General features: G+C 47.1%; 1 protein-coding gene across 1 annotated transcript in view; it reads right to left on the bottom strand.

Moving 5' to 3' along the window:
- The window catches only part of LOC105854737 (SH3 and cysteine-rich domain-containing protein 2-like), a 103703-nt gene extending 84058 nt beyond the window's left edge, over positions 1-19645 (bottom strand). The window contains exons 1-2 of the mRNA XM_012735157.1: positions 19636-19645; positions 19462-19583 (exon numbers count right to left, since the gene is read on the bottom strand). Of these exons, the coding sequence (XP_012590611.1) occupies positions 19462-19583; positions 19636-19645 (132 nt within the window). The remainder of the gene's footprint in view (positions 1-19461; positions 19584-19635) is intronic.
- Positions 19646-24664: the final 5019 nt, after the last annotated feature.

Below are 24664 nucleotides of genomic sequence, written 5' to 3'. Positions count from 1 at the left end.
CCACCCCCCCCACCTCCTGCCAGGGATGCTGACACACAAGACACTTCCCCGGCCCCCTTCCTTTCAAGGTTCCTGAGAGAGGGGCTGCCCCACAGCTCCAGGCAGGGACAGAAGGTTCTTGACCACCGAGGCAGAGCACACAGCTGCCTCAAAGCCAGGACCACTGCCAGGTCCTTGTGCCAGGACATGCAGACATCCCTGAGCCCACACTGCCAACCAGAGATCATGCAAGTCACTTAAGCCCTTCTCCATTTCTAGCAGACATGTTTTGAAAAGAAACAGAGAGCAAACAGTTGACTTTAATGAGATTTTATTTAACCACTACACACAAAGGGTTAACATATAAACATGGAATTGATAGGAAAATTATTCAAGAGATATTAACTCCCTTTTGATACTATTTGTAAAACCCTGGTTGCCCTGTACTCTGCCGAGTGACCTCAATTTGGACACTAAACGTTCACCTTACTGTGAAGTGTACTCCTACCCAAACAAGGTTGTGTTCAATGAGGAAATGCTTTTATGCAGCTACAGCTTTTCGATCTAAGTGAACTGTAATTTCCATCGAATTTAGAACCCGCTTTACAGTCACAGAGGCCCACATTTCTTGCGTGTGTCTGGTGCCCACATCCGTGAGGACACAGCTCCTGGCTCTGGGGGCCACGGAACCTGGCCGCGGAAGGAAGACCAGAAAACCACAGAGGAGGTGGCAGCGCACAAGCTCTCCGCCCGGAGGAACTAAAGTAGCAGTGCTGGAACCCATTCTTAGCCAGTCCCTGGAAGGAGACACAACACACAAACACAGTTTGTGTCCCCCCCCCCACCCCCAGACACCCCAGGGAAGCTGGTGTGGGTAAACTCTGCTCCGGTAGCTCTGGGTGGTGTCGTGGCCCCAGAGACCCGCCTCACAACTCCTAAGTGAAGAGTGACAATCTTGAAGGCTTCTCTGTACCCAAGTTTTCCACTTGGAGCAGGTGCTTATCTCACTTGGCGCATTCCTTCTATAAATCTGCACGGTGTCACCAAAACTCTGGTCACATGGACAGCACGAAAGAGGTAGCGCATTCTACTTCTCTGCCTGGTTATTTGTGGGTGAAGACACTGAGGGGACTCGGGCACCCTCAGGCAAACACCCCAAGATTCAGCCTCAAAAACACCTCTGCTTTAGAGTCACGTACTTGTTTCTGTCACCTGGTTTTCTTAACTTCACTTAGTTTTATCCTGTACACAATGGAGAACCACTGTTTCTCTCATCAGCCTGGCTGCCAGGAAGCTACAGCCAGAGTGGTGTAGCATACCCACCGGCCGCTGACCTTCCGGGGGTCTCACATCTATTCAGATCTTCATTTTTCCGTTGTCATATATTTCTCTTTTAAATGGTTAATCTTGCTATATATACTTCTGTATGCTTGTCAAATTATTTTGGGAACACAGAAGGGTATTAAATCATAAAAACTAGTCGAAATGAGTTATGACACGGAACTGGAGATTTTAAGGATGAACATAACAAACACATTTGGGTTGCTGCTGAAAGGCGTCTGTCTGGACATCCCAGGCTTCTGTGTACAGCCCCACACAGCCCCAAACTAACAGCAACACATCCCTGTATAAACAAGACTGTGGCGGCCAGACCCAGCACCAGCTCTCTGCTGATCCATACCCGTTCGGGTTTCTACTACTCCTTTGTTTCTAGGTCACCAAAAACCAAATACTTATAAGCTCTATAGGCTGCTGTTCCAACTGATGAGGAGGAGACAAATATCCCCGAGAGGTAAATGAACTATTCCAGGGTCCGTCAGCATCTCCTCCATGTGCTTGGGCCATACAAACTTACTCCGTATGAAGGTGGTGACAGCCCAGCCCCTGAGCATCTTCCAGGTCCTGCACCTGATCCTCCCAGCCAGTCAGCTGCTGGACTCAGGTTAGAGTCAGACCATCATGGAGCACCTGGCCCAGGGTCCCAACACCCAGAGTCAGCCTCTGAACTCTTGTCTTGGTGACAAGCCTCAGGAATCCTCATTGGCAGTGGCAGTTGATCACCACTCCAACCCCTGGTCTTTTAAGAACCAAGCCCCAACGGTGGCATGTGGCCAAGAACACAGCCCTAAGACATCGCTTCAGAAGGATGTACCCAAAGAATAAGAAGAGCCCAGAGCAGACACTGGAGAGACTTAGCGGGTGGATGAGGCGACCATCCTAAGACCTGTCTTCTTGAGGGTATTTTACGGCCATTCAGACAGTTCTGCCTGCAATGGAGGTCTGACAACGTGATCACCAGCGCCCAAGCACTCCAGCACTGTTCACAGCCGGAGGACCCATGATCCCTAAGGTGCAAGCTCAAACCCATTCATGCCAGCCTCACCTTTCATCCCACACTCTGTTGTTTGTTCTAGTTTTGAACAAGAACACAAAGTGGGGTTCAGGTGTAATAAAAGAGCCCTCCTAAGTACAGGAACTAGAAAACAGAGTTCTTTGGCACAGCCCAGAAAGGTGTGAACCAGCCGGAAACCACAGTCTGATATGATAATCATGAGTCACTACAAAGCCAAATGAAGTTTTGAAGATACCAGATTGATCAGTTTTCCTGGGGCGCCAGACTCAGTGTGATATCTTATACTTAAGGTATCCAAATCCACCTCCAGTTGTTGATCTGAGCCCAGAGTTTTTGATGAAGCATATCAACAGTGGACCCCAGAACTGGTGTTTATAACAATCCCTATGTTAAAGGGATTGTTACCCCACTGTAACAGCTAACTACCCCATGGCTCCTAGTTTGAAATGCTGGGAGCTTGCTTGCCCAGCTCAGGGGCAGGGCAGTTTCACAGCCAAGTTTGGGTCTTGAAATATCCCAGTGTACCAGGACTCCTCAGCTCAGTGTGCAGCCCACAGCAGCCAACAGATCAACAGCCTCTGGGCTCCGACAACAGCGGCAGTGCCTGCTCCAGTAGCATCAGCCTTCACTACACTACCATAGACCGTGGTGCCAGAAGCTCAGACCCCTGTCCCAGCTCAGCTACAGGGCCCGAGACCACCACCTGGCCCCACTGAGGCCCACCTCTACAGCAGTGAGTCCCAGCTCCACCAGGCTCCCGATACAAGACAGCAAGACCTGCACAGAGCAGGCTGGACCCATGGGCTCTTAGCAGAACCACTCAAACAGCTGGCCAGCAGGTGCAGGTAAGCCCCGGATAGGTAATGGCCAAGTGGCTATGATGACAACTTTAGTCTCATTCCCAGAGAATTTACTGGCAAATATGGTCCCATTTATGGTACCATTACAAAGTTTGAGGAGAACAAACTAAAAGGTATTTAGCTTTTCCAAATTCACAGACATCTAATGAACAAACAGATAAATAAAATTCCCTTTTACTCTACCTAGATAAGAAGGGTTGGGAATTAATAAGCTGTTTACTTGTAAAAGAATAAGTACTTCAGAAGTGCTTTATAACAGGTGAGGTCCACTATTTCATGACCTCAGTACAACTGGATGGTAAGCTACTGAGTGAAAGGTGGGGAAGAAATGGCAGACAGTTTCAAAGGAGCAATGGGAAGATGAATCCAACACTGAGGCCTTCTGAGAGCTTCACCAGGGTCCAAGACTGGGCAGTCAAAGCAGGACCACAGACACTCCACTCCTGACATGAAGCAATTAGAAAAACCCCTCCTCCATCCATCCTGAATATAAGAAATGAAAGGGACAAAGCCAGACAATGAGAAAGCCTAGGAGGGAACTTCCTTGGGCTCTTCCATGAGTCTGTGCAATTGATGAAATTAAACCACCCCTGTTTTCAGGTGACATCACTGTCAATATTAACAATCCCAGAGAATCAGTAAAATTAAACTCTAGGAATTTATAAGTGAGCTTGTCTAGATCACAAGAAACATAAATATACACAGGTGCTATGTATCTATGTTAATAGCAATGAACCTATGAAGCCAGAATGAAAAAAGCTGTACATCAAAAAAAAAGTCACTCCAAAAAAAACAAACAACAACAACAAAAAAAAACCCAAGTGTGAATCTACTAAAGCATACGCAAGATGTACAGGCTGAAAACTACACAATGCTGATGAAAGAAATCAATGCTAAACAACTCTACAGACATACCATATTCATGACTGGAGACTCAGTTTGTAAAGATGTCCTTTTAGGAGTGAGCAGTTAAACTAAAGTGGCCCATTCACTCCCTGAAACAGCATCAGCAGTGAAGGGAATACAGCAAAGCAGGACAGAGGTTCAGAAAATTCTGCTGTGTGAAAAAGCCAATCCCAAAAATTTACAAATGCACTATTCCATGCATGTAACATTGTTCAAATGACAAAGCTACAAAAATGGAGACTAGATCAGTGGTTGCTAGGGTTAAGAAGTGGGGCTGTAAGGGAAGTGAGGCTGCTATAAAGCATCACAGGAGGGATCTTTGTGGTGATGGAATGTTCTGTATCTTGACTCTATCAATGTCAACATCCTGGTTGTGTGTGATAGGGTCCTAGAGTTTCTCAAGATGTTTCGATAGGAGGAAACTGGCTCAAGGGTACTCAGCATTTCTGTTTTATATCTTACAGCTGCAAGAAACTTTTCTGAATGAAATTAAATGTCTTCAGAAATAGGAAAAAAAAAGTCATGAAAATATTATATTAAAGAAAACAAGGGTCCCACTCCTGCCTTCAAGGGCAGAGCAAAACATAAACTATGATAAGATGCTGAAAGGTTAAAGCATGAGAACTCTGTGGGAGCAGTAAAGGTTCCTGGACCCAACTCCAGTGTGAGTATGTGGAAGCTTCCCCACCCCAGAAAAGCAATCCTCACACGCTACTGGTGTGCAGGGACTCAATTCAATTTGAATGTTATTGACCCAGAGATAGCAACAGCTTCCACAAGTGAAGGGCTGTCTTCCTAAGACCACCATCTGCCTCAAGTGCAAGCGCAAAGCCCAGGCTGTTTTGTATGCTTTTGATCAGCCAGTTGCACATCAGACATTCCCTAGTCCCCCTCTCCTTTGACTTCTGGTGCCAGTTGCAAGCCCAAGCTGTTGCCTATGCTTCTGAACAACTGGCTATAAAGCAGCAGTTTCCATGATCCCCTCCTCAGGTTTGATTAACTTGCTGGCGTTGCTCACAGAAGACAAGGAAATGATCCACTTACTAGGCACGGGTATGTCTTACAGGATGGAACTTGGGAACAGCCAGATGGAATAGATTCACAGGCATGGCTTGGGAAAAGGCTGTGTGGTGATTCCATACTCTCCAGAGAAATGTCCTGGTCACCAAGTCTGCAGCTCACCAAACCGGAAGCTCTCCAAAGCCCCTCCTTTTGAATTTTTACAGAGGTTTCCTTACATAGATGTGAGTGATTAACACTGGTCTTTGGCAACTGAACTCACCTGAACACCAGCAGCTCTCTTCTCCTTGGAAGTCAGGGAGTGGGAGTAATAAGTCTCAACCCTCCAATACAAAACTTACCTTAGCAAGAGACATATTTATCACTCTCAACACTTACAAAATTCCATGAGTTTTGGGAGCTATCAACCAAGAACTATATACCAAGCATGTCTGATAAATAGGTCCTGCTCATCTTAGTGATCAAAGGTACCTTTCTTAAAAATCACAGTATCACAAGGGCTGATGGTTAAGCTCAGAGCAGGGACTGAATATAAGCTGGTATCACTGAAGCAATATTAAATTTCTAAGTGTGATCGAAGTCTTCAGGTGGAGAAATGTGGAAACATGTCCATTTTTTTAAAGAAATGGGTAAAGTTCATGATGTGTATAGCTTATTTTGTTACCTAAGTAGAAATAAAGCAAACATGCCAGATGACCAAAGAAAAGCAACAAAACAGCAAATCTTGATGAAGGACACACTTGTCCTCATTATACTATTTCTCCAACTTGCCTGAAAACATGTAAGTTTTCAAAAGAAGTTTGGGGGAAAATACCTTTTTCAGTTCAATAACCATCCACCTGAACTTTGCACTTCACATTTTTTTATGCTAAAGCACATCCAGCCAATACTGTGGTCCCCATGCAGTAAAAATAGCCTTGTACAATGTGCCTAGCGGCCCACCCCCTCCCCTTAACCGGAGAAAGCAAGCCTCTAGCAGATATGGTATCAGTATCAAACTGGAACAGTGAGGATTCAGCACCAGATGACTGGAAATAACTAGAGATGCGTATGATGGGGCTTGTGATGAACAGGCTCTATACCCTGACCCTGGGCCAGGGTCAAGACACCCTCCAATCCTGCTGCCAGAGTTCTCAGAACCCCCTCACTTCAACTCCATGGTCCACCCCACCATGACCCCAAAGTCCTCAGGCCTCTTACCTTTACCACAAAGTCTTACCTCCCTGGCTGTGTTGTCAGGTCAGGACAATAGCTCCTCGCCACCCCCAAAACTTAGAACAGGAAGTTGGGTGACCTACCCAACAGTCACAGCCAACAAAGTGACAGACATGAGGGGAACCCGGGCAGGCAGCCTGAATCTCCACCGGGTCCATTTACCACCATGAAGTAATGCAGATTTGGGACCAAAGCAGTGAGGGCAGGCACAGCAGTCAAGTGACTGACACTGTTTATTTATCAAGAGACCTGTGCCTGACTCAAATCCCAATATCAGAGGTCACATCAGAACAAAACAGTGTCAAGGTCAGTCTGTCCAGCAGGGCCAGTGACTTTTGTCCTGTGATGTTTCCCTCCAACCTCCATAAATGCATCTGCCAACCACTGCCCAAAACAGAGAGAACCTCAAGGCTACCAACTGGGCCTTCCGGGATGTTTTGCTATATCTGTGGTCCCACATCCCATTGCTGTCTGTATCCTGCACCTCACTGTTGTCTGCAAAGTGTTGGACCCCTCTTGCCTGGTGGTGTGAAGGCAAGAGAGGAGGGAGCTATCTATGCAAGCCCAGTGACGACAGCACCAGGGCGCAGAGGAAACACGCAGGCTGAAGGAGCAAACAAACCTGGCATGCCATGTTCAAACTGAGATAGGGGGCAGTTAGTCACCCCGTTGTCTCACTGCCTTCGTTATCTGAGGTTTAATTGTATCTGGACAAACTTGGTGCTCAGTAAATGTAGCTGCTGGAGTGAGTGAGTGAGTGAGTGAACAAAGGAACTGGCCTCCCTCAGGGCCTCTCACACAGTCAATAATTCATGTCAGTCGCTGCCCCTGCACACCCCCACCGCCCTCAGGGATGTACCTTCTATTCTCAGCAACAAGCCTGAGGTTGATGAACTGACACAGCTCATTCTTTCAGCTGATAACAGAGCTTCATGTTATGGAAAGGAAGGCAGATGATGGGGGTGGTGTGTGCTGAGCAGTGTGTTCTCCCTATGGCCAAGGCCAAATGCCACCGTCCACACCAGGACCCTAACATGGGCTGCCCCTCTTTGGGGAAGGACAGAGGGGTTGGCCGGCAGGAAACTGCACTGTGACTTAGAGCAAGGTCCCACTGGTGTTACCCCCATTTCTCATCTCATCTCATTTCATACAACTAGCCATGTGCTTCCAGGCATCAAGTGTACCAAAGAGCCTATCACAACAGCTCTCCGAAATTTAGTCTGTTTTTCAAATGTGTTCAGTTCCAAAGAATTTGTGAACATGATCTGGCAGCCTCAGCAAAAAAGAGATAAAGTGGGAGCTGTGACTCTTTTCCCAGCAAGATTTGTTAAATGCCTGACATTTTTACAAGAACAAAAATCCTCTTTAAATATTAGTAAAGAGATTACACATCACTAGTGGGATTATATCAAGACTGGGGACCATTCTGAAAGCAAAACAAAGGAAATAAAGCATGTCATTTTGCAGCATGACTATCAACGAGACCCCACAATACACTCCATCCAAAAAGAATATTCCTTTATGCTACAAGAAGAGTAAAGTAACAGCCTTATATTCTCATATCTTCTGGGGTTCCCAATAGATTCATAGCAGGCCTTTATCATTAACTTTTAGCAATTTGACAATGGAAACATGGATATTTCCTAAGAAAGTAACAGTGGGTTAGATTCTCAAGTCTGGTAGATAAGTGTAAAACACCCTCCTCTAAAAGTTAAGAGAATATATTACAAAGCAAAACTCCAGGAAAAGAAAATGTAACCATGAAAAAATTACTGAGACCCTCAGAAAATGTGCACGCACGCACCTCCTCTCTTCCAGTAAAGAATCAGCTTCGAGAATGTTTCCACTTAGTGTGGAATTGTCTCCCCGACTGTGAGACATGCCAGACAGGGCTCTCGATTAGGAAGGCCAGCTCATCTGGCCTTCCAGAGCACAGAATGGAAGGGTGATGTAAGACCTAGCCCAAGGCCATGCAGCTAACTTTTTCCAAAGCTCTTATCAAACAAAAATGTAAGAGCAGCCTTGGTTCCTGTCCTTGGAAGTGCTTGGGTTTTAGTGAGGGAGATAGCAAAACTTACTCAACCCAGCCCCTGAGTATCTCAGAAGACAAAGGACGTGAGTGACATCAGAAAGGTAGTATGGGTGTGAGATTATCAGTGTCCTAGCAGGCCCCGGAGGGCGTCAGGGGCCCCACAGAGTGTCAATCTCAGGGAAGGGGGAGGGGTCCAGCATGAGGGCCAGCTCTCCCTTTGGAATTCAATACTCCCAAATAACTAAGCTGAGAGGAGTGTCCCTCCAGTGCTGGGTGTCACCATGCACCTTAGCAAGCCTCTGAGGTATGAATCCCACTTCATCAACACTTCAGAGAAACTTGGGAACAGACTATTTGGGGGTCACTCTGAGAGTCAGTGGCCAAGGTGAGCCCCAATGCCACAGAGGTTACTGCAAAGCCATTCCCTCCAGAATGAGCTGCCATCCCAATGGGGCTCAGACTAGGGCTTCAGATTTGTCCTTTCCATCAGGCACCACATGACACAGAAAATTGATATCCTCAAAGTCTACCAGGCTGACAGTAGTTCAGATGTAACAGCCAGTGCAGAAAAATGCAAAGAAAGAAAGTAAACCCAGAGGTCACGAGAATGCAGAAAGTTTGCCCAAAGGTTTTTCTTGGCTCCAGTCAGGTTCCCAGCCCAGGTTGGCACTGAGAGTTGAAAGCTGGGTCCATCTGGACTCCACAAGAACAGCAGTGGTGACTGAGCTGAGTGTAGCCCCAACAGGTTCCAGCCAGACATTGACAGGACTCAGCCACCAAGATGTGTGAAGCCAGGTCAGCAGCACGGCAGTTTCCCCACAGGGTCAGGGTTCCCATGAACAAGGACTGGCCACAGGTCACTGTGCCAGTCCTGGCGTGTAGCATCCCAGAAAGCCACCACACACAGAAGCGCTAACCACTCTATAAGGACCTGATTGGGTCCAAGGAGTGAGAAAGGTTAGAAGGTCCCTCTGTGCAGGACAGCAACCGACGCAGGCACTGGCAGGCAGGAGGCTGAACAGACTTCTCAGGGGCTACACGCAAATCAAAGAAGCCAGCATGTACATCAAGAGGCTGGAGTGGGCACTGCCTTCTGAAAGTCCTGAGAAGAATTATCTACTCACAAATCGCGCTCCCACCAATTCAGTACTCACAGAGGGTCCAGCCAGAACCCTCGGTGGTGACTGGCGAGAAGTCATCAGTTATAATTGTGAAGATGGTGCAGAAACATGGGAAATGCCTTAGGTACAGATTTGATATAATTATCACATGATCAAATTATCAGCATGGATATCAAACACACTCTATGCTTCTCACACTGAACCTTTGCAAAATAAAGAAAATGATGATTTCATTAGTGAGAATGGGGATGCTTTGAAAATGTATAAACATCATTCTCCAAATTGTGATAGTCTGCAACAAAAGAAAAAAATGCTGGAAAATGCATTCTGTCTCAAAGCTTACCTGTATTTTGGATTATTCCTATTTAACTCAGGTGGAAGGGATAAAGTTCAAGATAAATCAACTTTGATACCAGTTACTCATCTCACCCAAATTTTTTAGTTAAATCTTTCAATTAAAATCTCAGCATTGCAGATGAGCATCCAGAAAGGTCTCTGAGGGGCACTACCCTTTACCAGAATAGAAAAAGCATGTATTACCACATATCTTAGAAAGCTAAATTTAGGGACTACCAACATGTCCCCCTACATTCCCAACACAGATTAGGATAACAAGCGACAGAGAATCTACACTGGATTATTCTGGAACACCATGAGCAAAGGAGGTTTCCTGGACAAGGTGGTACAATCCAAAGGCTGAGCCCCACCACTCCCTTCACACAGGGTGGGCAGCACTGGCTTGTCTGCCTGGAAGGGAAGTCAGGACCTTTCTGCCTAGTGCCTTCCCCCACCCCCACAGCCCCACTTCACCCAGCGGCCCCTCCAGGTCCCACTCTGTAACTGCTCCTTCTGCTGAGAAGTGCAGTCGCCAGAGGCCTGGCCAACATCACAGCTTCTCCAGGGAGGAGCAGGATCTCAGCACTTACATGTGTCCCTTGGCCTATGTGTGTTTAGTGTCGTGATCCTCCAAGAGCTGGGTCCTCACTGGCTCCTCCTGCAGGTGTCGCCTGCACCCTGGGGTGGGCGAGATGTTCATTCTAACATGTAGATGTTTCACCCCAAATGGCAGCGAGTTAAAGTAACTTCTGGCTGCCTAATTCTCCCACTGTAACAGGGTGGTCCCTAGGAAAAGGGTAAGTCCAGATTCCTTGCCCCTCCTAAAAGGAGGGTGGAGCTGAGGAGAGAAAAGGAGAAAAAGAGAAGGAATCTGGGAGGAAGGAAGCAGGATGGAGAGCCAGGAGACTTGAGGAAGCCACATGGAGCAGCAAGCATGTGATGAAGAAACCGAGCTTGTTTCTTGGCCCTGGACAAGTTGCGGGTGAGAGACCTGAGGGGAGGCTGACTATGGCAGTGTTTATTTTGAGTTTGATTTTGCTCTTTTCCTCCCAGACTTGTCTGGCCATTTCTGACCCTTTTCTATGGGTCCCCGCCAGAAAGTGCTTTAGTCTTGTGTTGCGCTTTCAGGCCTTGCTTTGGGCCAGTCCCTTTTGGATGGACTTTTGCCCACGAGGGGATGGGTAACTTCAGGTGTCTGATTTAGAAATTACATTCTTTGTCTTCCGTATTGTATATTCACTGTATTAAAGTTCCTTTTCATTAAAGTCTTACATGTTTTGTCTTGATGCGGCGGATGGCAGAACCTATTTGGAGCAGGCAGGTTTGGGGATTCAGTAGTGTCCGTCTCTTCCTGCCCTGAAACACCACCACCTCGTCCTTTGCTCTTGGTGTTCCAGAACATTCTAGTGTAAATTCTCTGTTCCCTTGTCACCCTAAGAGCTCAGGCCCTTGAGATCAATGGGACCTGCAATTCCCATTGTTTAAAAGCATGGAAAGCTAACGCCTTCACACAGTTTTCCTAAGAGGTGGAAAACTCCCCATCTTATATCTTTTTATCCTCTTCTGACTTACTCAACCCTTTTGCTGCTCCTGGAGTATAACAGGTAGTCCCTGCCCAGGGCCCCAGACCCTGCTGTCCCACCTGCCCCCTCAGCTGCCCCCAAAGTTCTTCCAAGAGAGATCCAGGAATTTCCTCCCTCAAATCTTTCAGCCCAACATCCCCTTCAAAAGAAACCCTCCTGGGGGGCCTCCCTGGTGGCACAAGGGGTTAAGTCTCAGCATTATCAATCTATCCCTTGAGTCCCCCCCCAGGGAGCTGACCCACATGGTGCAGCATACCTCTCTTGTTTCTCCTGCTGTTCCCCTCAGCAGTGCATTTCAGTAGCTCCACCTGTTCTGCACCCCACTCTGAGTTTGATCACTGCTCTCACCCCTCCCCCTCACAGGTATGGCCTGCACCCTAGCTTCTTTATGGATAAACAAAGTAAATCTTGAAAAAAAAAAAAAAGATACCCCACGAGGCTTCTCTCAGCCCAGAGAGAGACCTGATGCAGGGCCTGAAGCCTGCCAGTCTGGCGAGCCTGTGCAAACAAAGCAGATGTAAGGCTGCCACCCCTGCCTTCCACCAAACCTAACCAACTCTGCAAATGCCCATGGTAAAAAGATGCCAGTAATTCTGGTCCAACATGTTCGGAGGTGGGGGAGGGGACTGCTTGTTGGCATTCCTGCTTTGAAATGGTGAACACATTCTTGGAGGCTAAAAATTAACCAGCTTCCTCCAGACTGGACCTCAGGCTGAGTGCTCTCCAGGTCCCCACTGGCACTATGGGGCTCCAGGTTCTGGTCCAAAGTATTGCCTCTCTGCAGGGCTCAGCACCTTTATCAGCATTTCACCCAGGCTATACCAAAGCAGGGCCCAGTCTGTCTTGTTCCTTCAGAAAAGCAGCTGAGGAAGCCCTGAGTAATTACACTCATAGATCATAGACTCTGGCATGTGGTTCCCAGACTGAACCATTTATCCAAATTAAAACCATTCTCTAGAAACAAAATCAGACCCTTTTAATTGAAAATAAAACCAAGCAACCCCGAAGGCTCTTTTTTTTTCTTTTAATGAAAGACATTCTTCCTGCTTTCTCATTCTATTAATCACCGAGTTTACACAATCTGTCAAAATAGCTCAGTAAGAAGGATCCCTCTTCCTCTGCTGCAGGCCTGGTTTCTACCCGCCGGCTCTCTCCACACCCCTGACCATGCAGATCCAGCGAGCATGCTATTGCTCAACTGCAATTGGACTAAATCAAGGGACTTCAAAATGTTTGAGTTTACTTCTGGGTATAGACCCAAAGAATTAAAAGCAGAAAGTTGAACAGATACAACCATGTACACGGTAGCTTTATTCACAAGAGTCAAAAGATTGGAGCAGGGCAATGGGCACACTGCCACAAAAATAGGTAAACAGAATGTGGTCTACCCATGCGATGGAATATTATTCACTCTCGAAAAGGAAGGAAATTCTGACTTATGCTGCAACATGGATGAACTTTGAGGACATCATGTGCTGGAAATAAGCCAGTCAGCAAAATAGAAAAAAAAAAAAAAAAACATGCAATTGCACTCATGTGATGCCTCTAAATTTGTCAGAATCATAAAGAAAATAGAATGGTAAGTGCCAGGGGCCAAGAGAAGATATTGGGTGCCAGTGTTTAATGAGGCCAAAGTTTTAGTTTTGCAAGATGAAAAAGAGTTTTGTGTATGGATAGTAAAGGCCGCTGTAAACAATGTGACTGTACTTAACAATACTGAATTGTGGTGCACTTTAAAATGGTTAAAATTATACATTTTAGGTTACATATATTTTAACTACAAACACGTTTGTGTTCTCTGACCTCAAACAGCTTTAGAAGCCCATTCCAGGAACTTGACTAGCCAGGGTCTTGCCCAACATTCTTTGTGCAAGGATGAACGCACGCGGTACATGGCCAGAGGACAAATAAATCATTTATGCACATCACCACACGTCCACATCCTGAGGTAGTGTACTGTCATCAACCCTTGTGTGCGTACAGAGTTACTAACAGATGGGGGAATAGTTACACAGCCACAGTATTGCTACAATGCAGGACACAAAATAATACATATGATCTCAGTTTGGAAAACTCAAAAAGCCAGAGAAAACATTGCCTCTGGGGTGGGAACATCAGAAGGACATTTTTCCTGAGTCATTAGCATTTCTCTAGCTTTTCTAAGTCTGAAGTAAACACAGAATATTATATAAAAATTACTTTGTAGAAAAATAGTCAAAAACAATTTAGGCATCAAAGACACTTTTTTATTTGGGAAACTTTACCCCCTTAGCAACAGAGGTGATCAAAACCCCTCCTTTCCTGGGCCCAGGCAGAGAGAAAAATGCCTTCTTGATCAGTGGAAAGGTCCTTCTGCTCGTCCTTCCTCCTGCTTACTGAGCTCCTAGCCCAGTGAAGACAACCCACAGTATCTTATATGCCGCCTTTGTTCCAACCCCAACCACTGGGTAGTTCAGATCTTTCCAGAGATAAAGAAACATACTTGTCCCATGGACGTTAACTCACCTGCCCCCAGCTAGCCACCGATCCACCACGTCCACCTCTTATCACACAGGCTACCCCCTTAGGGGTTCAGCCAAGAATGGGGAAGTCTCTGAGCTATAGAAATTCTGCAGGATGGACATGAGTGGTCCTGGATCAGCCAAATGCAACAACTCTTCCATGAAAAAAGGAGCCTGAGGTGAGCAGTGGTGAGTGCCTAGGAGGGCAGGTGGGGAATGGTGAGGATAGTCAAGACAACAAAGAGAGGCTTTACCCCAGGTCTGCAGCTGCCACAGGCAGCCGCTCTCCTTCCAGCGCACTGGTAAGACCGTACCTTTGATCTACATCCAAAATCACCAGTGGTGAGGGGTGAGAACTCAGGAAACCTCTGAGAAAGGTGATGGATTACGAACTGAGAGGAATGCCAGGAGAGAAACGCCAGGACCAAGTCAATGGAGTCCTTTTGTTCCAGGACTTGGAGAGGAATGTGTACAGAACACAGACTCGCGGCTAATGGCCCAGCCTGGCCCCAGGGCGACTCACAGACCAGATGCAAGGCTCCACGGTGAGTGCAAGGCAACACACTGCAGCTGTGTCCCAGAGTAATGGGAGAGCAAGCAGATTCCTGAACATGCTGGTGTTAAAAGAAAAGCCACTGCAGGCTGACCCGAGCGCCCGTGCCACTTCCCAGCAGCACTTGCGTTCTCAGACTTTTGCAAAGACTTCATTCTTATGTATTCTAAACCTTCCCCTGGTTTTCATTGTTCACATCGGGACTCACCAAGTCACACCCTATGACTGCCACCAAAATGCGGTGCCAGTGGGTGAGATCCTTCAGCCTATCCAGAGGGTCCCCCAGTGCACAGGGGCAGCCTGGCCGGGAGTGACGCCAACTGTTTGCCACTCAGGAAGCAGCAGAGGATTCCTACAGATGTCTTCCAAATCTTAAAAACAAAGGCAGGCCTGCAAAGGGTATACTGAGTGCTATTATCTCTCCCAAAAGAAGAGGAAGAGGAAGGGCAGCTTTCCACGGGCCATAATTAGAGCTGAGGGAGGAAGGAAGATGAAGAAAGGCCCCGCAGTCCGTGTCCAAGGAAGCAGCTGCAGCTGGAGGTCTGGCCAGCTGTGGCGGTGGGGCATTCCGCAAACTCCCTAAGCCTTCCCCAAACTCCCTAAGCCTTCCCCAGCCAGCCAGCCCGCCCGTGCAGGAGTGAGGGAACTGTGAAGATGCCTGGTCTGAGGAAGAAGTCCTATGACTGCAGTAAAATCTGGTTTCCACATGGAACCCACAGCACCCCACCCACTCACAAACTCGGGCCCCTAGGGACATTCATCTCTGGGGGCCATCTCCAGATAAAGCCAGGTTCCAACCATCACCATGGTAAAAGCAGTTATTTAAGCTCACTGACTCTCTGTACTCAGTTCCAGAAAAGAGACAAAATACATGTCTTGCAAGACTGGCTCAAAATAAAGTCACAGGTACAACTACACAGTCGGATTAAGGTATTATTCATGCAAGGTTACCAGGTTGGCAGCAGACAGGACGATACAGGGGAGCTCCCAGGATTTCCCAACCCAAGCAGGAATTCAAGAGCAGGCACAGGGACACTGATGGAGGAAGGAACCTGTCCCATCACTGTGGGCTCTGAAGAGCGCCACCCTAACCTCGCCTGCTCAGGGAACACTCCTCCAGAAAGAATTTTCCTGATAACTGACGAGGATGCTTAAAATAGGAATTTTTCATGAAGTTTGCATATTTGAGACAAAATATATAAATACCAGATCATTTCCTTCTTTCAAAAAATAGTAACACAACCTTCTAAATGTCCAGGGGTCATGATGAGCATCATCCCCTCAGTGAGTGACACAGTGGAGGGCTCCTACCTGTGGTCCAGGCAGTGAACACTTCTGCTTCACAAGCCTCTCTGCTCCTGCTCAGGAGAGGGATCCCTCAGGGAGGTACCAGGTATGGCACACTAGGCAAATCCCACAAGCACACACAAGAAAGACTTCTCTGCAGGAAGACAAACACCAGAATGACCCACACCCAAAATGGCAATTCGTGAAATACTGCAGATACACAGTGTTCAAATAGAAATTTTTAAAAATCTGGAGGTCCTTACTGCTTTTAGAGTAATTGGACAGGCACCCAAGAAATACTTTCCTACTCTGAATCACCCATACCTATTGATAAACACCAGCATGTTGTAAGGGTTTGATCAGAAGAGATTTAAAACATTTTCTGAACCTAAGAGAAGGTACCTCATATTCAGTAACACTTTGATAAAAGAAATGTTTAATGTTGTAGTGTTTTAAAAGCACCCAGCCAGTGTGGAAACAAGTAGAGTTTAAGTCACAGTTCCATGCAGACACCTTTGAGATCAGTCCACTCAATATACCTGCCTCCCCATTCCCACACCTCAGCACCCCACCTCCACCCTTAGCTCTAAGTGCTAAAATAAGTAACTATATTTCAGCATCAAAAATAGCTGGCAAAACTTTGCTCTGCTCAAGACAGCAGTGGTTTTTTAACACTTGCTAATGGCAAGTGTAACAGGGTGGTCCCCAGGAAAAGGGGAGGTTCCAGGTTCCCTGCCCCACCCAAAGGAGGGAAGGAGGGTGAAAGTGAGCCCAGAGGAAAAGAATCTGCAGAGAGACTGAAGAGGAAGGAAACAAGGTAGAGCCAGAGGGGACTTGAGGGAGGCACAGGGAGCAGAGACATGTGAAAAAACTGCACTTGCTTCTTGGTCCTGGACTGGTTGAAAAAGAAGTGAGTGAGAGACCCGTGGGGAGGTTTAAAATGACAGCCTTTATCTTGACTTTGATTTTGCTTTTTATCTTCCAGATTTGCTGTGTCATTTCTGACCCTTTTCTCTGGGTCCGTCCTGACTTGTAGCGGGCTTTCCAGCCTTGCTTTGGGCCAATCCCTTTTGGGTGGACTTTTACCCACGAGGGGATGGGGTAACCTTGGGTGTTTGATTGAATTGTATTAAAGTTCCTTTCCATTAAAGTTCTTACATGTTTTGTCTTGATGCGGCAGATGGTAGAACCTATTTAGAGGAGGCAGGTTCGGGGGTTTCAGGGTGCCTCTCTCCTTACCCTGTAACACAAGTAACAAGCAATAGCTCTGAATAAAACACCTACTTAATTAACCAACTAACCAGCACCCCTTATTCAAGATCAGGATGTGAATGCAAAGGACTATGAGTAGATGGGGCTGCCTTTAGGCCACCAATAATGTGAGTAGGGTCCTACAGGAAAGGGTCTGGATTCAGGACCGGTACACCACTGGGACCTCACTCCAGGCCATCCCAGCCACCAAACTTCCCGAGGAAGTCCATGGCTCATGGCCATGGTTAGGAAGTCTATTACTCAGGGAGCGGAGAGTGCCTGGGCTGCTGGGATAGAAATAAAACTTGTTACAGTAAGAGTGCTTGTTCTCTCACAAGAACACCCAGTACCTCTCCCACAAGAGTTGGTGGGTTGCAGGGGGGAATAAAAGGCTTTCCCTAACACAGCCTGTCCGCCAGACCAATTTTAGAAAAAGAGTAGGTGGAATCAAAGGATTGAGAGTGATTTGTCCAAGTGCTTTGGACAAATGTGTTCATCTGTAAAACCGGCAAGCCGTGACTTCCAGAGGTGTACTGAGGACCCTCCCCTCTAGCCTTTTCCCCTCACTTTTGTTTTATTGACTCCTTCCCATGCCATTTTTATCCCAACAGCAACACTTTAGGTGTTGGCTCAGGGACTAACTTTGACCCTGTGACCTTTAGTTCCCAGAATCACATTTGCAAGTAGCTCCATTTAAAACCATTAGGTGCCAAAGTTACACTTTGTTACAGCCCATCAATTTGCATCCCCAGCACAAAATTCCCTGAAGCTGCTACTTTAGCTATTTTCTCCTTGATTAGTAAGGAAATAATTTCTCTGCAGGAGGCATTGGCACCTCAGCTGAAGACCTTGCTCTCTGGACAGGTATCCCCTCCAGTCAGGGGCAGGAGGGAGCGAGCCAGCTGCCTTACCATCCTGAGGGAAGCACAGGCCGCTCCACCATCTTTCCTCAGATTGAGCAAGGTGCTGGGCCTCTGCGTGCCCCATTTTGCACATCTGTAAAATGGGGCAATTATCCCACCTCCTTCCTGGAGTTATTTGCAACCAGAGGCACAAGCACTGGGGAATGCAGACAAAGCCTAACCAAAGCAAACATTGATAAGCACTTGCATTTACCATGCTATCACTTCATCGCTGAAGTCAGTACTACTTTGTAATTTTACTACTATTTTGACTTTGAGGTGAGGATTCTGGTGGCCTCCCGCCAGTTCCAGCAGACAGCTCCCAGTTCACAGAGGTCCCCTCTCTCCAGGCACAGACCCCTCCACCCTCCAGCTGCAGGAACCCCAGCCCAGAAGCAGCCTCCCCACAGGAACGCTTTTAATACTTGTTGATTGATTTGCAAATATAACCTCCCAGGCCCCAGAGAGGGAAGAATCACAAAGAACTGCAGCACTTCAAAAGATTAATATGCACAAGCCAAAAGCCTCCAGGAAACACACCAAAATGTCAAAAGGGTGGGCTCCAAAGGACTGTGCAATATTAATGCAATTAACTTTCACATTCCGATTTTTCCGTTTTTATATGGTAAGCATTCTTGAAGACCTTGCATTCATATTATAAGGAGTGAGGAAATAGGGAGAAACTACACCAAAAGATAAGTGTGTGGCCACCCCCAACAGTACACCCTAAGGGAGTTTTGTTGCTAATCTCACAGGAAAGTGTGGGTAAGCACACCGACAGTAGAGAACAGGAGTGCAGCTCCGGCAGCTCCGGAGCCTCTTCCCACCACACACAGATTTTCTAATCACTCAAGTTAACGACCCCACTCACTTGTCAGTCTGCGTGGCACCAGCACAGAGACCCCGGCGGGCGGCTGACGCGCCCCGCTCCCCCACTGCCGCACATCAGCGACCGCGTGCCCGCAGGCAAGTGCCACAGGTGGCCCGGGCCTCTGGAGGACCCCCAGGCTGTTCCCAACCCTTAAGAAGGGAGGCAAAGTGCGACTGGCGCCCACCGAAAGGAAAGCAAAAGACACGAGAAAGAGCAGAAGGATCCCGAGCTTTCCCACCGCTGCCCCCCCAGCTCGGTTCTCCACTCCGGGGTCCCAGGACCCGTCCTTAGAGCGAAGTCCACCCGGGCTCCACCGTGCCGCTCACTCCGGCTGGCACCCGCCGGCCCGGGCGCCCAGAGCCAAGGTCGGCGCCGGATTACACTACCCGAAACATGCGCCGGGTTCCAGTAACCGGCAGAGCCTGACTGCGCCCCTCGCTCCCCAGCCCCGGACCCCGAACCCAGCCGGCTAGAGTTCCCGCGCCTCGGCACGGCGCCACGGTCCGGGGCTCGCGGTCTCGCTTTCGTTCCCCTCGCGCCAGGGTCTCTGCTCCCGGAGTGCCTCAATCTCCGTCCCTCCCTGGCCGGCCCCCAGCGCCCAGAGACCTAACCCAGCGCCCGGGACGCAGACGCGCGGCGCTGGGCCCGAAACAAAGGGGCGGCGGCACGTTCCCCAACCCCCACTCAGTACCTGGGCGAGCGCAGCGCAGTCCCGCGGGGCGATGGCCGCTGCAGGCTGGGCGCTAGCAGCGCGAGTAGAGCGCGGGCGGGCCCGGCCTCCAAGCTGGTTGCTGGCGCCCGCCGCAGGGCCCCCTCGAGGCGACGGGGGCAATCGCCACCGCCCGCGCCCTGGCCGCCGGGTCACCTGGCCTCATCGCCCTAAAAAAAGGCTCTTGAGGCCCGGCTGGCCGTGACTGGGGGAGCCCCAGGACCTCCAGTGCTGACCTGGTGAGGGCTGTTAACCATCAGAGGCATACTGAGGCTCCCAGAGTTCATAGAGCTTTTAGGCTCCAGGGCAGGCGACAAAGTCCTGGTTCCCGGTTCATTCATTCATTCATTCATTCAGTCAGTCAGTCAGTCAGTCAGTCATCCATTCATTCATACTGTGCTCCTGCTTGCAGTCTACTGGGGACTCCTGCAAACATAAAGCAATACAGTAGAACTGGGAAAGCCCAGGGTGCTTTACAAACCCCTGAAAGGTCTTGCTCATGGAGGGAAGGAATCAAGGGAAACTTCGAAATCACACTTCTTAAAATGCTCCGGGAGAAATGAGCTGGATCCACAGCAGACAGGAAACACGTTCCCCCAACAGAGGGAAGCTCTTAGGAGTAAAGACTGGCCAGGCTGCCTCAAGGGGAGTGGAGATCACAATCAAATGACTTCAAAATGGAAGCCAAGAGATACTACTACTCTCCCATGTTTCCTGATAATAAAGTGGGCTGAAAATCCTTGGTAATTTTCCAAGATCTTCCTACTGGTCGCTAGGGAACATGACAAGGACCCAGGACCCATGGAGCTAAAGCTACTGTTAACTTCTTTCTTCCTGGCTTTCCCAACCACCCATCATCCTTCCAGCTCAAATTATAGTCATTTTCAATAGATTGACGGGGGCCTTCAGATCAGGAACCAACATTGTCTATCAGCCCTGCCTTGCAGAATCCATCACCATGTGAAGGGGGACACATGTGGTGAATGAGTAAACTTAAACTTCATGAGGAGTCAAGAGGAATGGGTACAGATCTCATGGCTAGGAAACTGGGGTTCTTCATCCTTGTCAGGCAGCCCTCTCCTAAAACCTCTACCCTCAAATTATTCCTCAAACCCCAAAGGCCAGACAGTTCCATCTGCCCTGATTCCTCAAAGTGCAGACAACACTCCTGACTCAGACTGGAGCAGGTCCTCCTCCAGGGCTAGAGCCTTCTCACTTCACACACCGTAACTTCAAGATTACAAATATTTAAACACAAGCAAGGTATTCCACATTTATCTGAAAAGAGGAATGCATATGTTTTCTATACTCACCTGTCTAAAAATATCTCAAAATTGAGAACATGTATTTCAAAGCAACTTACCCAAAGAAAAAGCAGTGATGTGCCAAGAGTAATCATTCCCTCCCCTGCATTTGAAGCAGAGTTAAGAGCTACTCTAGTCAAAAAGCAGATATTGTAACTAGGTGGGCCCAGGAAAAGGGGAAGTTCCAGGTTCCCTGCCCCACCCAGAAGGAGGGTGGTGCTGAGCAGAGAAAAGAAGAGGATTCCAAGGAGGAAGGAAGCAAGATGGAGAGCCAGAAGGAGACCTGAGGAAGCCACGGAGCAAAAGGAGACATGTGAAGAAACCATGTTTATTTCTTGACACTGGGCTGGTTGAGAGAGATGTGGATGAGAGACCCATGGGGAGGCTGACGATGGCAGTGTTTATATTGATTTTTGACTTTGCTCTTTTCCTCCCAGACTTGTCTAGCCATTTCTGACCCTTTTCTGTGAGTCCCAGCCAGAAGGTTGCTTTAGTCTTGTGGCGGGCTTTAGACCCATGAGGGTGGTAGACTTTTGCCCATGAGGGGATGGGTAACTTCAGGTGTTTGATTTAGAAATTACATTCTTTGTCTTTCATATTGTATATTCACTGTATTAAAGCTCCTTTTCATTAAAGTCTTACATGTTTTGTCTTGATGCAGCGGATGGCAGAACCTACTTGGAGCAAGCAGGTTTGGGGATTCAGTGGTGACCCTCTCTCCCTGCCCTGTAACAGTACCTCTTCAACCTGAAAGAACTTTCTAGTTTGTCCTTGCCATGAAGATGGCCTTTGCCATGGCAAGTCTGATAAGTTTGCATCTTTAGATGAAGACTTATATGGGAAATGACTTAAAAAATTTTCTTCCAGTATGTATTTCCTTGTATTGAAATTAATATTGCAAGGGGCAGAAACATGGTAGAGGTATAATTACCTAGATGTAAAATGCTGGAAGAAAAGTGTGGAGTGGAGGGGTGGGCACACATGGATGTTGTATCTTAATATTTTGTGACTTTGAGAGACTCTCAGGATGCATTGCTTGCTCTAACCTTTCCGTCTTCAAACACAGCACTTGCCCACACCTAAATGGCTCACATTTCCAGTACTCCAAACCCTTAACAAATCTATAAAGCCATGGTAACCTCTCCACTAACATATACATATACACTAGCTTCTGCAAATGCAGGACCAGAGATACCACGGTTTCGGTGTAGATTAATACTATGCACCCAGAAAGTCTCTGGGTAGAGTGTTCAGATATGGGGATGATGGGAGAAGCAAGTGGAGGCTATAAAAAACCTCACAGGTGTGGGCCCTCCCTGGTGGCGCAGCAGGTTAAAGCACTGCACTAAGAAACTAAAGCCACTTCCCCATGAGTTCTGTCCCCGCCTGCCCCGGAGGCGACCACATAGCGAGGCAGACCTCTCCTGACCCGCCTGCTGCTCCCCTAAGCAGTGTACATCCTCGATCTGCCTGTTCTGCTCCCCGCTCTGTCTCTGGTGAATCCTCTCACCCTCCACATCTCTGGCCTTTCTGTACGAATAAATAAATAAATCTTTAAAAAAAAAAAAAAAAAACCTCACAGGTGTGCTAAAACTATCTTGAGGCACTTGGACTAGTAACTGAATTTGGGTACCTGGGAGAAGGTGAATGACCTCAAGCAAAGTCATCCTTTACAGCTGAGACCATCCCTAAAGGGCACCCATGGCAGAGCGCTGGCTCTCGGCACCCAGCCAACAAGTGCCCACTGACGGGCCATAAGGAGCACAGCACAGGACCTACCAAGTCCTCTGGATGCTTTGTCCTAGAGTTGCTGTGTCTCAGACCTCTGTCCACGCCCACATTTGTCCTAAAATTGGCCTGCAGACCACATCTGATGATGTGTGATCTTGTGGAGGGTGACAAGGAAGGGAGCCCGTTATTCCCAGTAAAGAAGCAGAAGCCCCACCCTTTCCTGTCCCTTGGTCCCACCTATGTGGAACTTAGAGTTAGAATCTGAAAACCTGAGGCAAAGAGCATGGTCACAAACCTGATCACAGCCAAGTAAAAAGAAACATTGCTGAGCAGATGAACATCCAGACTTCTGGAGAGGTATATTTTTGGTGCTCTTTATCAAAATTTCTTTAACCAGGTTTTTTGTTGCTACCACCAAACATAAATATTCTAATAGAATTAGAAAACCTGGATCTATCAGCATGTGCTTCCTAATATGTCTACAGCAGGGAGAAGCTTCTTGCAGACCAGGTATCTTTGATAACTCAACAAATCTGCTCTCTTCTCCTTGTCATCTTTGACCACCAGCACCTCCTGCAAAAGGGCAGTCTGTACATTTTCCTTTAACACATCCTGGGGGCAGTTTCCCCAGAAGCACAGTTCTGCCTTCTTGCTTCATAGGTCATTGCCTTACCACTGTTGAATTGTGTGTGGGCCCAGCCAGTGATCATGAAGGTTTGGGGTTGACTAAACAGCTAACAAGACAAATTCAATTTGCTAGTTTGCTAGTATTTTGTTTACAATTTCTGCATTGCTTTTTATCATGGATATTGGTCTATTATTTTCTTTGTCATAGCTGGTTTTAGGGTAATGTTGGCATTGTACAATGTATAGGGAGTGGTCCTTCCTGTATTTTTTAAAAATAACCTGAGCAAGGTGGTCCTTTATTTCTTCTTTAGAGGTTTGTTAAAATGCACTGTAGAGCCATTAGGTTCTGGCCTTTTGTTTTTCAGAAGAAATTTTATTATTATTTCAAGTTCCGTTTGTGTGATCAATTTGTTCAATTCATTTGTTTCCTCCTGGGTTAGTCTTGGTAGACCACATTTAAAACTTTGTCCATATCTTAAAGGTTATTAAATTTAGTATATGGTTGATCATAGTAATCTCTTGTTTATCTTCTTGAACAACCTGCTGATAGTTTCACTGATTTTTTGGGGGGGCGGGTAGGGAGAGGTGGGTCTATCTTACTGATAACTATCTCATTTATTTTCACTTTTCTTTTTATTATTTTATTCCATCTACTAACTTTGGGTTTTATTTCTCCTCTTCTTCAAGTTGCTTAGTTTTAGTATTAGAACTTTGGGGGGGGGGTAATTTCTCTTGCGTCTTAGGGTGGACTTTTATTAAAATTATCTTCCCCTTTAGAAAAGTTTTTGTGGCATTCCACAGAGGCTGGCATTTGGTATCATTATTTTCACTAGTCTAAGATATTTTTAAATATCTACTTTTGGCTTTCTCTTTTATCCAATAGTTATTAAGAATCACATTGCTTAGTCACAGTGTAAACATAGATTTTCCTGTTTATTTTCTTATAGTTGATTTCTAACTTTATGCTGTTATAATCAGAGATATTAGATTTCAAGTCTGTTGTCTTTAGAGCTGTTGATGTCATCTGTGAATTGATACCAATGAAGAAGAGTAGGTATAACAAAGGCAGTAGGGGACTGAAGGATCACCTGCAGTAAACTCAGCAATTCAAACTTCCTACTGTGCTGTGGGTTCCAGAATTTTGTGTGGGAATCTACTCTAGCCCATCCCTTTAGCTCAGTTCCTCGGCCTATGTGTCTCATATTCTCATGTGCACCTCCATTTTAGATTATTTTTAAGTGCTAAATGCAGCACTGAGTAGGGTTTATAATTGATATGGGATCATAGGCTGGGAGTTATTCTCTCTACTTTTACAGCACAGTGCCTTACCCTTATTGACAGGTGCTTAAACTTTAGATTATTCAAGCCTTCCTGTGTTTTGCCTTTTTGCCTTGGATGGGGGTGATGACAGGTAATTTCAATATCCCAGCCTTAGTTTCTAGTAGTAGCCTCTTCAAGTGGGAGACCGTGGTGCTTTGCCTTGCTTCTCCCTGATAATTCAGCTCAAGTTTTTTTGTATTTAG

Source organism: Condylura cristata, unplaced genomic scaffold (assembly GCF_000260355.1).
Source record: "Condylura cristata isolate star-nosed mole 26May11 unplaced genomic scaffold, ConCri1.0 scaffold00004, whole genome shotgun sequence".
Classification (NCBI taxonomy): Eukaryota; Metazoa; Chordata; class Mammalia; order Eulipotyphla; family Talpidae; genus Condylura; species Condylura cristata.
The sequence above is the reverse complement of the archived record's forward strand: the minus strand, read 5'-3'. Positions and strand labels throughout refer to the sequence as shown.